The 12,325-nt window shown below is 45.4% G+C and overlaps 1 protein-coding gene across 10 annotated transcripts in view; it reads right to left on the bottom strand.

The window, feature by feature from the left end:
• WNK2 (WNK lysine deficient protein kinase 2) overlaps positions 1-10,899 on the bottom strand; it is a 227,177-nt gene extending 216,278 nt beyond the window's left edge. For all 10 annotated transcript variants that reach the window (XM_072598213.1, XM_072598214.1, XM_072598215.1 and 7 more), the window contains exons 1-2: positions 10,657-10,899; positions 9,084-9,925 (exon numbers count right to left, since the gene is read on the bottom strand). In XM_072598213.1, the coding sequence (XP_072454314.1) occupies positions 9,084-9,923 (840 nt within the window). In that variant the 5' untranslated portion in view covers positions 9,924-9,925; positions 10,657-10,899. The remainder of the gene's footprint in view (positions 1-9,083; positions 9,926-10,656) is intronic.
• Between the last annotated feature and the right edge of the window lie 1,426 nt (positions 10,900-12,325).

Genomic DNA, 12,325 nt, shown 5'->3' with positions numbered 1-12,325 from the left:
TGGGGGAAAAATCCATGACCACCTATAAAATGGGAAATTGGATTTTATAATCTCTAAACTCCCTCTGCAAGTCTAAATTCTATGATCCCACATTTTTTTTTATTGGGGTAAGAAACAATCAAATATTTTATTAAGTGCCTACTAAGTAGGTGCTAATGATACAAAGACAGTAACAAAATCCCTCAAGAATGATACATTCTATAGAAAGGAGGGGTGATAAGGACAGATATGTGTATACATACATATGTATATATACACATTGTATATACATGTATATACACATTGTACATACATATATACATATGCATATGTATGTGGATATGCACACACATGCATGCATGCACTGCAAATACAAGATGCCTTCAGAGTAGAAGCACTAGCAGTTGGTTGTTCAGATACAGAAAGGCCTTATTTAGCAGGGGTAGGGAGATATCAGAGATAGCATTTTCTGACTCTGTAACCATAATCCTGGGATCCATATCCAGGTTAATCCCAACATCCCTTAAAGTAAACAAAAGTAAAATATACAACACAGTAGGAGATGCTGCTAGTAGACAGCAAGGTCTTCCAACTGCATCACATGTAAACATCATCTTGGAATGGAAAAATAAAAACAATCGAGCATTTTAAAGTCAAAAACTTTGATAGAGAGAGTGTTGAAGCAACTTGTCCAAGATCCCACAGTTGGACATGGTGGTCAGGACTAGAACTCCTCTTTTTTGGACTCCCAGATCACAAGTTGCCTCCAAAGTACTATGGTTTCACCCAACTCCTTTGTTAGTTCATGCACCGAAACAGCAAAAACAGAACAATGAAATAATACATAAACCTAAAGGACAAATTGAGAGGGTCAAAGTATTTTCATGAAGATGAATACACTGGAGAGAATATCCCTAAATTTGAGGAATTCATTCAATGGCTCCTTTCTCAATAACCTCTCCATGGGACCACCATTCATAGGTCACAAAAAGTATCAGCAAATAGGATCCCAACGTGTGATATGGTGAATCTTGTCAGGGACACTTGGCACCTTGGGTTGGAGATGCTATGATCCATACCAACCTCTTAGCTTGGTGTCTGAAGTCCTCCACAATGTGACTCCAACCTCTATTCTCAGCTCCAATTCTTTTTTAATCAGTCTACCTTCCAGTCAAACTTGTCTAGCAGCTGCTCCCCAACCTTAAAGTTAAATAGGCTACCTTTTTGCATTTGCACAAACAATCCCCTACAAGATGGAATGCACTCCCTTCATCCCTCCCTCTCAGAACACTTATCTTCCTTTACTTCCTTCACTCATGAACCACCTTCTCCGAGAAGCTTCCTTTCCAGTTGTTAGTAGCATCTCTTTCCATCTTTGTCTAGAAGGTACTTACCTGTGTACAAGCCATATCATTTTAGTAAAATGCGAGCTCTTTGAAGGCAAGGAACTTTTTTCCATTTCTGTCTTTGTAACCCCAATACCTGGCACACAGTATAGGCTTAATAAATCAATAGATGAGTGAATGAATGTATGTTAAACTAAATTCATCCTCAAAAGCCCTGCAAACTTGTCAAGTATCTTAAAGAATATAGGGATAATATGGACACTGCCCACTCCCTTGGTTTTCCTACTCAACCATCACTCAATTATCTGTGCTCAAGAAGAAACACGGATAAGGAAAACCCACCAGCATAACAGGCTTAATTAAACTCCCTAGTTTCAACCTCCTTATATGGGGTGGGGGGGTAGGGAAAACTAAAAATATTCTAGGTTGAATAGTACAAATAGAGGTACTTCTTACGGAAAGACCCCAAGGTATATTTGGGGAAAGAATCTGTTTCATCATAAAGTTTAAGCAGTGATAAGACTAGAAATGCCATTTGCAACTCAATCAGACAGAAAGAAGGCAGATCAGTTTAGTTTTAGATATGTCAAAACTGAAATGATAACAGGAAATCTAGATGAGGTATGTGTCAAGTAGGCAATCAGAAAAGTAAAAAGTCAGCACTGGAGATATAAATTTTGAAAGCATCTTTTTGAGGAGACAATTTAAGATATAGAAATGAATTACGTCAACATAGCACCTACTATATATCATCTACCAGGGAAAAGATCACCAGGGAAAGTAATCAAATGAAGAGAAAAGGGGAATTAAGCACAGAATCTTTGGGGAATATCTGCAGTTAGAGAAAAAGAGTCAGCAAAGGTGACAGAGGAGGAGAACCAGCATAAAGCTGGTCATCACAAAATCGTGCTGAAAAATCAAATTGCCCTCCAAGGAGTGCACCTTGGAAAGATACGAAGGAGAAAAGGAACCAAGAACTGATGGCAACCCAGGCAAGAGAGACAAAGAATAACAAATACAGAGTGAGGCACCAGGAAGAACCCTGTGGGGAAAGGACAGTCCCAAGGATAACAGTTGCAGGAACAGACCAGGGGGAGCTTGGATATGCAAGAATTTTTCCTTGAACTTTTCCCCTCATGATCTAATCAGACCTATGCAGTGGGAAGATTGTTTTGGCAGTAATGTGAAGGAGAGGTTGAAGAAAGGAGATCAGTTAAGATATTATTTCAATTGTCCACAAGATAGGGGCCTAAACTAGTAGGGTAACTGGAAGTAGGGAGAAAGAGCACCCCAGAAGCTAAAGAAAGTGGGTGGAACAGAAAGAAATTAATCAAAGAGCAGAGAAAGAGTCCAAAGGAAGCTAAGCTAGACTTGTTAAATTCACCAAAGATGGTACTAAGCACCAATGAAAATCAAACAAAATATTAAGAAGACAAGCATACAGAAGACCAAAGATATATCCTACAGAGCTCTGAAAGAAAAACAAATAAAACAACTAGAGGAACAGGAAAATAGGACAGCAATGACAATTTGAGTTGTTTTTTTATGGGCAACTGGGTTGCAAGCAAGCAGTTCTGGAAACCCCACTTACTTGTGTGGTGATGAGTTATGTAAGACTTGTAAACTAGTGCCACATAAATGGCTATTTAAAATTAAAAGAACATACGAGGATCAAAGAAAACACACAAAAGGGCTCTGCAAACTTTAAGAGTTACTACAAATACAAGGTAAGCAAGAAGCTGAAATAAACCATTAATGCCCTGAATAATTTAGAGCTTGCCACCCAGGTTCCAAAATAATGTCATCATGGGCACCAAGAAAGATTTCTTGCCCTGAGCAGTCTCAAAGAGTGGCTGTTCCCCAGTAATTTCCACATCTGAAGTAAAGGGGCGAGGGGGGGGAGGGGGAGAATTAGGCAGTCCCAGTTACATTTGAATGGAGAAGTAATGAAGTATAGAGCTCCAGAAACCACTCTTTTAATCATATGACAGATCAGAAGTTATAGTAGTAATTATTAATAAATAAAAATGACAATCATCGTTATCATTATTATTATAAAACCACCCATCCCTGCTAAAGTCTTCATCTAATGCTCAGAGGTAACCCCAGGATCTCCAAGGCTGTGTGAGCAAGACCCAAATTTTACCAAGTCTACCCAAACTGGAAAGTCCTTGAGGACAAACCTGGCAAGAGACTGTGAGTCTGTCATCTGAGGAATAAATGCGCTAGGTTTAGAGAAGCTCAGAAGCAGAAGACTGGCCACGGGATGATTAATGTTTTGGCCAAAACAAATCCTGACGATCTCCTAAAGACTAGAGAGTTTGTGATCTGCTTTGATGGAAAGAATTCCCATTGCAATAGTAATCATTTTTTAGAAAATCACTGCTTTTCTTATGCATTGAAAAATAAACTCCCATTTAGATGGCACTTAAGTTTAGGGTGTTTTCTTAACAACTCTGTGGCACAGTAGTGCTTGCATAATCAGCATTATTTGGGGTACATGATTTGAAGGTTACACAGCTAATATGTAGCAGAAATGAGACTCAACCGAAGGACTTGACTTGAAGGTCTACTACTCTTGTCAATAGGTGGATCAAAAGGGAAGAAGGGAGAGGAAGAGATAAAGGGAGCTGTAGGTGTACATGGAAGTTTGAGAAATGGAATTTTAAGTAACTGAAGAAGGTATGGAAGAGATAGTTTATAGCATCACAGATTTAGAACTGCAAGGAACCTCAGAAGCCATCAATTCCAACCCCTTTATTTTATACATGAGGAAACTGAGATTCAGAAAGGTTAAGAAATTTTCTTAGGGTCACACAGCTAGTAAGTGTCTGCTCAGATTTTTCTGATACCAAATCCTACTTGAACTACTACAACACACTGCCGACCAAGTACATGATCTCTAATTTTTTTTTGTTAAGCTTCCACTGCTGGCCCTATTTCAAGATTAGTTGTCATTTCTTTCTACAATAATATCTTGCTTTAGCCAAACTTCACTTGTATTATAACTATCTTTTTCACAAGGGAGAACCAGAAGCAAACCAAAAAGAAAAAAAAAACCCTAAGTAGCCAAGAGATATCACACACAAAAATTCACAAATTCATGTCTTTTTCTCCTAGAAGAACCCCATAAGCCCCAAATCATAGTCCATTTTCTCTCATATTTGTCACAATTCTAACAAGGATGGATGCACAGTTTCCACTTGTATAGCAGATTGGAGATAGGTGAAGAGCCAAGAAGCAAGCAAATGAATTAATACTATTCTCCACAGGTCACTGCTAAAATAAATTGGAATGAAAGAGAGGGCATCTTTAAAGTATCAATTTGATAAGAGTCTGAAGATCTTTTAGGGTTGGTCAAGCAGCCTTCCCCACTTCTATGACTTTCAAAGGCATCACCAAACACTACACACGCAACAGAAAATTATTGATCATGGGATCTTGGGATGTCAACAAAGTGTTAAATTATATTCAATGTCTTATACTTAACAAGATGGGGGAAAATATACATACATACACATAATATGCATATATGTGTACGTATGTGTGTATGTATATGTATATGTGTGTGTGGAGGTATATACGTATACCACCACACACACACACACCTTCCAAATATTTAAAGACCTAGAGTTGCTGCTTAAAGGGTTAAGCTTCAGTTATCTAGAAAATTCAGTTGTACAAAAAACTTATTCCTGTGACAAAGGAAGTATCATCATACCTGTGTTCATGTTAATTCAGCACAAAAATTGGTTTCTTCCTTATTCATGGGACTGAGGGGAATATATATTACATGTACATATATAATACATACATATTATACAGTTAAACATTCTTCACTTCTGGTTTAAGAATCTGTATACTCTTCAAAAGTCTCTACCAATTTGTGGAAAGATAATGAGAAACTTAAGAATGGTTGAAAAAATTAAAGAGAGTAATTATAGATGGGAATGTTCTGGAGGACCAAAGATTAAAAGCTCTGGGGGAATGAAGGGAATCTGGAACTCACTGATCTATATTTAAGTCAACAAAATCTCCAAACCTGAAAAACTACATAAAAGCAAAAGACTTTTTAATGAGCAGAAAGACTAGACTATATGTAATCCAATTAAAAAAAAAAAACTTTTATCATAGTAGCCATTTGACCTTCACCTACTCAATGTTATTACCAATATTATATCACTGATCATAAACACATTTTAAAAATATTTATGTTAAGATAGTTTCTTTAAAAAAAATTTTTTTTTTAATTCTCTAAAAAATTCCTGAGTCCCAATTATCACTTTCTATGCTTTTGGCTCCCCAATCGGTGGATTATCTCTTCCAACTTCCTGCAAGTCAATTCCACCAAATTATTCTCCCATCACATTCCAAACTAAATTCATCATCTTTCCTTCAAAAACAGGTCCTTCTCTTAACTTCCCTAATCTAGCCAGCCGTGGCTCTATTTGCTTGGTTTCGTGGGTCTTCTGAAGACATCTTTGACCATCTTTCCTCTCCACAGTCAAATAGTAAGTCCTTTTGAGCCTTCTTCCACAATGTTGCTCTCATCGGTCCTGTTTCCTGCTCCCACTGCCAATAATCTTAACACCTCCATCAGATTCCAGAAAACTCTCAAGTGTTCGCCTCAACTTTCCCTCCAATCCATTGAGATATGCTGCCAGGTTCATATCCCTAAAATACTGTTTTCATCGTGTCATTCCTCCCTTCGAACACTTTCTCACTGCCAAAAGAACAGTCAAAATACCTTAAGTTGACCCTCTAATAATGTGGTCCTTCCAATCTTATCTCCTATTACTCCCCTAAGCAAACCTTTCCTCTGCTCCACTCAAAAAGATCTTAAGTTACTCAGGAATCTCTCACCTTTCCTCGTCACCCAATCTGCTTTCAAGGCGTGTCAATTTCACTTTTGCAGCATCTCTCCATGGTGCAGCTATTCCTCTCTTTCAGACAATGCTACCCCTCTGTGGTGCAGGCCCTCATCATCTCACACCCAGACTAGTAAAACAGCCTGTTGCTTGCCTCATCTCTCCTTCCCTCAATCCATCCTCCATTCAACAGATAAAGTGATTTTCCTAAAGGGCAGGTCTAATCACGTCAATCCCCCTACCCAATAAACTCCAATGACTCCCTATCATCTTCTGGACTAAATACAAAAACCTCTCTTTATCTTCCTTCAAGGCCCCACTCCAATTCCACCTCCTCCAAAAAAAGAAAAAAAACTTTCCCTGACCAGACCAGTAGAACTGAACTCTCCCTTCTTTGAATTCCAACAAAACTTCCTGTGTGCACCTCTCACCTGGCATTAATCCTAGCCACCTTATAATGGTAGAGTGGTTTTTGTTGGCATGTTTATGTTTTTTTAACATCATTTTCTCCAGTTTTAAATCTCTAAGCTACTAGAGGGCAACCACTATACCTCAGACTTTATTTCACACAGCATCTGGCAGGCACTGAAATATTTTATGATCTACACCACCACCCTACTACCTTCCTACCTATAAAAAGAATCCAAGATGTTGGCTCTTAAGTTCACAATAAAAAAAAAAAAAGAATCCTATGGTATCCTTCCTTCATTAGAAAATGACCTTGAAACTTCATTTAGTTTACCGTTCTGCTTTAAGGGGAAGCATCGATGTCTATATGGTGCAAAGAGGGGATGGGTTTGGAATTAGAAGACCTAGCCTCTGAACAATGCCAACTGTTACCTGTGAGACTTTGGTCAGACCACTTTGAGAGAAGTTTGACCAGACAAACTTAAGGTCCCTTACTACCAGAGTGACTTTATGCCTCAGGTTTTAATTTGCTCATTTGAAAAATGAGGGCACTGGACTTATGACCTCTAAATCACCTATCATGGTCCTTCAGACTTCCAGAAATATGGCTGGCTACCTTTGGTTAAAAGTTTTTTAGAGAAAGGGAATTAACCACCTCCTTTAGTTGCAAGGCCTTCACCTTTCAAACTTTGTCCCTCCTGAACCCAGACCTGTTCTATAACCTACAAAATAAGCCTCAATTGACTGAGTACCTGCTATATGTACAGCACAATGCCAAGCTATCTGGCAGGCAGGGAAAAGTTGGGGGGAGGACAGTGAAGAAGAAAGGGCAACAATGATTCAGAAATCACTAGTATTAAAATGATACAAGTTCTTGTGTAAAGACCCTCTTGTTTCTCCCTCCTAAAGTTTTTCTTTTTTGACTTGTCTTCTCATCCAACCAAAGTCACTGCTTACTGAACAACTGGTGAGAGTGGCTGCCTTGGGCTTCAGGCTCCTCCACACTGCGGCCTTCCTGACTTGTCTTTTTTTCCTGACCAGCTTCCAAGTTGCTGGCTCTGCAGCTGCCAAACTCAGCAGTACACACAAGCTAAGGTAGAACAGATAGGGCTCATTCCCACCCCACCCCCGACTCTAGCAGACAGAATTTTGTAAATTTGTATTGAAAAAGAAAAAAAATCAACTGAAAAAATGCGTGAGATAGAAAGAAACTAAAGAACTATACTCTGAATTTCTAGAGAAAGACTCAAGCCCTGGAACCTCAGTGTAACTGAATTAGACAAGACTTCCCCAATTACATCTAAGTTTCCTCAAGCAACATATCTAGATGACACAGGGATTGATGTGGTATAGCTCAATCATATTTCTGGTACCCAAGTAGTAGCCTGCAAGATTATCAAAAATTAGCCTAGGTGGCACTAAGGACTATCTTTCTTGGGCATTGCATCAGACCTGGAATTCACTCTTGAAGTTTTTGCCTTGGTGTCACTGGGGTCTAGATCCCAGTTCAAATAATAGTTTACAGAAATCCCAGGGGTAATTAGACTACAAAAACCCAGAATGGCTGACTACTGCAGTTCTTTCCTATTAGGTACCGATAAAATAGAGATTTAGACAATTGGATCCCAAGGCTTCCAAAAAATGCCCTTTGATGTTGCCTTTATATAATCCTGTAGCATATTGAGCAGGCACAGACAATGTGTGGCGAACTTATAAAAAAATCATGCCCAGGGATGGTCCTTACTTTTAAACTCACATCTCCTATGATTCTGTTTCAAGACCTTCAACATTCACGAATCCATTTAAGAAACCAATGGCCTTGACACCTTTATCCAATTGCCATATTCTACTTCATCAGCGACTTCTCCAGGGAAATAAAAAACAACTGGAATTAGGAGTATATCTTTGGCACCTAGTTCCCCAATGCTAAATAATCTGAGACAAACCTCTTTGGGTGGGTATTCCTAATAGGGTTGGAGCTCTCCTTTCAAACCAGCACACTAATAGCTAAAATTCTGGCGTTTTAGTTTTTTATAAACAAAAAATGATGCTAAACCCTTGCTAAAACCCCAGAAGTTTCTAGTTTAATATGGCAGGTGGCACGCTCCTTCCCTAGCGACTGACTAGTCATTCAGTAACTTCTATGACAAAAAAACTATGTTGCCCAGACAGAAACCGAACCCATGGCCTCAAGATCCAAACAGGAAAGGGGTCTATGAGACAACAAGGAACGTAAAGTCACGTAAAAGCATTATCAGGTCCCTTCCCAATACCCCGAAGGTGGCTTTAAGGAAGCTTTCCAGTTAACCCACAGAATGATCAAACCAGGCCTCAGGCTGTGAGATGCACAAGCAATGGCCCAAGGGAGGGATTAGGGTAGCCGAGGGGGGCGAAGCTGCCAGGAGCGGGAGTGGAAGGGGTGGAGAGGAGTGGGGCAGAGTGGGGCTGGTCCACCACGATAGGCAAAGTAAGAAATGATTACCTGAAGTTCACACCAGGCCACTTCCACCCAGGTCTCGGTGTCCAGCCCCTTGTAGACGGTCTTGAAGGAGCCTCGACCCAACTCAATATCAAATTTGAGGAATCTGCCATCTGGGGAGGTCGCCACCGCCTTCAAGTCGTCTTCATCGTCTTCCTCCTCCTCCTCAGGCTCCTCTTTTTTGGTGGGCCCAGGTTCAGACTTCACCTCGGTCGGGGCCGCCGAGGCCGCCTCTGTGACGGCCTCCTTCTTCTCCACATCCTGGCTGCTCTCCGCGGCCGAAGAGACGACTGCGCCGGCAGCGGCCGCTCCATCCCCCTGGCTGCCGGGGCCTGGGCTCGCCTCTCGGGCAGCCTCGGGTACCGGGGCGCCTGCTGGTGGCAGTGGGGTCCCGGGGAGTTCGGGCGCCGCGCGCGCCCCTCCGCCCTTAGCCCGCTCCGCAATGAGCCGGCGCGTCTTGGAGAGCAGCAGGACCTTGCGCAGCGGCTGCGGGGGCTGCGGGGAAGGCTCCGGCTCCGGGGGCTCCAAACCCGGCAACTCCTCCTGGTCCGAGTCCACCACGCTGCGCCGCAGGAAGCGCTGGTGCACCAGCTTGGGGTCCCTGACGCTCCGAGTGGGCACTGCCCGACTGCCCTTGGGGGCTGCCGCTGCAGCCGCCGCCACGTTCGTGCTGGGCTCCGGCATCTTCTCCGATCGGGGATGGGCACCGGGATCTGCTGCAGCCGAGGGCTCTTCGCCGTCCGCGTTGCCGCCGCTGCCCCCCGGCTGGGCGTCCCCGCTGGCCTCAGCCCGGGCTTCCATCAGCGTTCCGGGGTGGTCTCTCCGGGCGGCATCGCGGTCCATCTCTGTAGGGCGCAGAGAGGCGAAGGGTGAGAAGGGAAGGGGGATGGGAGAACTTCCCAGCCCAGCCTGTCACCTGCGGCGGCGGCGGCGCGCTCTTTGACGCAGCCCTTAGCGCCCGGGCGCAGGCAGGCAGGCTGCCCGCCGGCCCTGGGGAGCAGGGGAAGACCACGAGACCGGACCCCCACCCACGCCGCGGCCCCTCACCGGGAGCCTCCGGGGAGCCGCGGCCGCAGAGAGCTCCGGGAGCGGAGCAAAGCCCGAGGAAAAAAGGGGTGGGGAAGAGGGGGCGGGGGAGCTGGAGACACAAAGCTGAGCGCCCGCGCGCGGCGGGGGGCGCCGATGGAGCCCGGCCCGAGGGAGCAGGTCAGGCAACCCCAAGGGGCGGCAACCCCCAGGGGCAGCTCCCCCTTCCGGATGCGCCCCGAAGCCGGGGTCCGCGGGGGCGGGGGAGACTGGCGGAGGTGCGTCCTCTCGGAGACAACGAGGGAGAGAGGCTGCGGCGGGGGCCGGCCGGGCTCAAGGGCGGCTGCGGCGGCTGCGGGCGGCTCCACAAAGGAGGGCGGAGGGACTGACGGACGGAGGAGGGCGCTGGGGCCCGTGGGTGGGGAGGGGGCTGCAGCAAAACCCACACAAAGGCAGAGGAGCTAAGAGGGAAGAAGGAGAAAAGAGCGGAGTGAAAGGGAGGAGGGGAAGAGGAGGAGGAGGGAGGGGGCGCACGAGCCGCGGGACTCACAGGGCGAGCGGGCGCCTGCCATCTCCAGCCCGGCCCGAGGTGAGGGCAGATGCGCCCAGCTCTTCTGCGCGGGTCCCGACCTGCACTGGTCTCCGCTCTCCCAGCCCGGGGCTCGGCTCCCCACGCCGCGGGTCCCTGGGATCGCGGCGCTGCGCTACCCTGACCCCGCCCCGGGCCTCTCCGGTCCCCGCAGGACACTGCGGCCCGGCCTCCCGGCTCGCTCGCTCGCCTCCTGCCCCAGGTGTCCCGAAGCGGAGGGGGCGGCGTGGGGCAGCTTCTGCTTAATGAGCGCACTGAACAGCTAGCTCCCCAGCAACCCGGCACGGCGGCGGGGGAGGGGCCACCGCTCGGCCCGCCCACCCAGCTGGGGGTGGGGAATGGGGGACGGGAGGGGCAAGGGGGAGGAGCTTAGCTTTTCAGGCCCCTTCTACTTGGGAGGACCAGAGTGGTCTTCTGCTGGGTCAGAGTTCGCTCTCCCTAACCGGAGCCTCCTACTTGCCCTAGGAATTGGGACAGCTGTCCAGCCGAGTTTTCTCCAATGTCACCTGAAGGGTGTCGTGGAAGTAGCATCGGATTAGCGATAAAGGGCCTGGGTTAGAATCCTGACTAGAGTCACCTGTGTGACCTTGAACATCACCTAAAACTCGGTTTCATTGTCTGAAGGATGAGGGGATTAGATCTAATGATCTGCAAATTCTAAATCTGTTTTCCTTACTGTTTCTCCCGCGGGCCGAAGGACTAGAGAGTCTAATCTCTTGAGGCCTGGGTTCAAATCCCACCTCCCGAAGTGGGACCCGAAGCTAATCATTCAACCTCCCAGTGCCTGGGGTAAAGCCAGCCTTTGACTGCAGAGTAGTTCCAGTGAAGGGATTTTCTATCTTTCTAGTTCTCCATGCCGAAGAATGCTCAGGTCAGCTCTTCTACCTCCCCCTCCCCCCCAACAAAAAAGACTGTGCTGTTGGCACCACTTTCCTCCCATGCTCACTTTGAATTGTCTTTTTAGACCTTTACCTTTTCAAGGCCAGATTTCCATCGTCATTTTTCTTTTCGGTTAGTAAATCTGTATTGGGGCAAAAAGAGAGACGCATATACGGTAATTCGCCCCTGCCTGTCACCCCCACCTCCACCCCAGGGATGGACTTACCTTTAATGGTGGCCACACCTGGCAATCCACAGGCTCAGACAAAGCAGTGGCCCCACCCTTCCTTGAAGCTGGCCTCTCCGAATGCTGAGCTCAGGCCTCCCCAGCCCCATTCTCATCTGTTCAGGGAAGCGGTGGTAACTGAGATCATAGTGTTTTATAATAGCTAGCATTCATATAATAACTAGGGCAGCCAGTTGGCATAGGGGATGCAGAGCACCAGACCTAGAGTCAGGAAGACCTGAGTTCAAATGTGATGTCAAATACTTACTAGCTGTGTGACCCTGAGCAAGGGTTTGCCTCAGTTTCCTTATCTGCAAAATGAGCTGGAGAAGGAAATGGCAAATCACTCCAAGTATCTTTGCCAAGAAAATCCCAAATGGGGTCTCCAGGTGTCAGCTGAGACTGAAACAACAAGGAAAAACATTCATATAGCATTTTAAGTTTTGATGCACATTTTGTATATGTTATCTCAGCTTATCCTCACAACAGCCCTAGAGGTAAGGGCTATTATTATCTCCATTTTAT

This window comes from Notamacropus eugenii, chromosome 3 (genome assembly GCF_028372415.1).
Source record: "Notamacropus eugenii isolate mMacEug1 chromosome 3, mMacEug1.pri_v2, whole genome shotgun sequence".
Lineage (NCBI taxonomy): Eukaryota > Metazoa > Chordata > Mammalia > Diprotodontia > Macropodidae > Notamacropus > Notamacropus eugenii.
The sequence above is the reverse complement of the archived record's forward strand: the minus strand, read 5'-3'. Positions and strand labels throughout refer to the sequence as shown.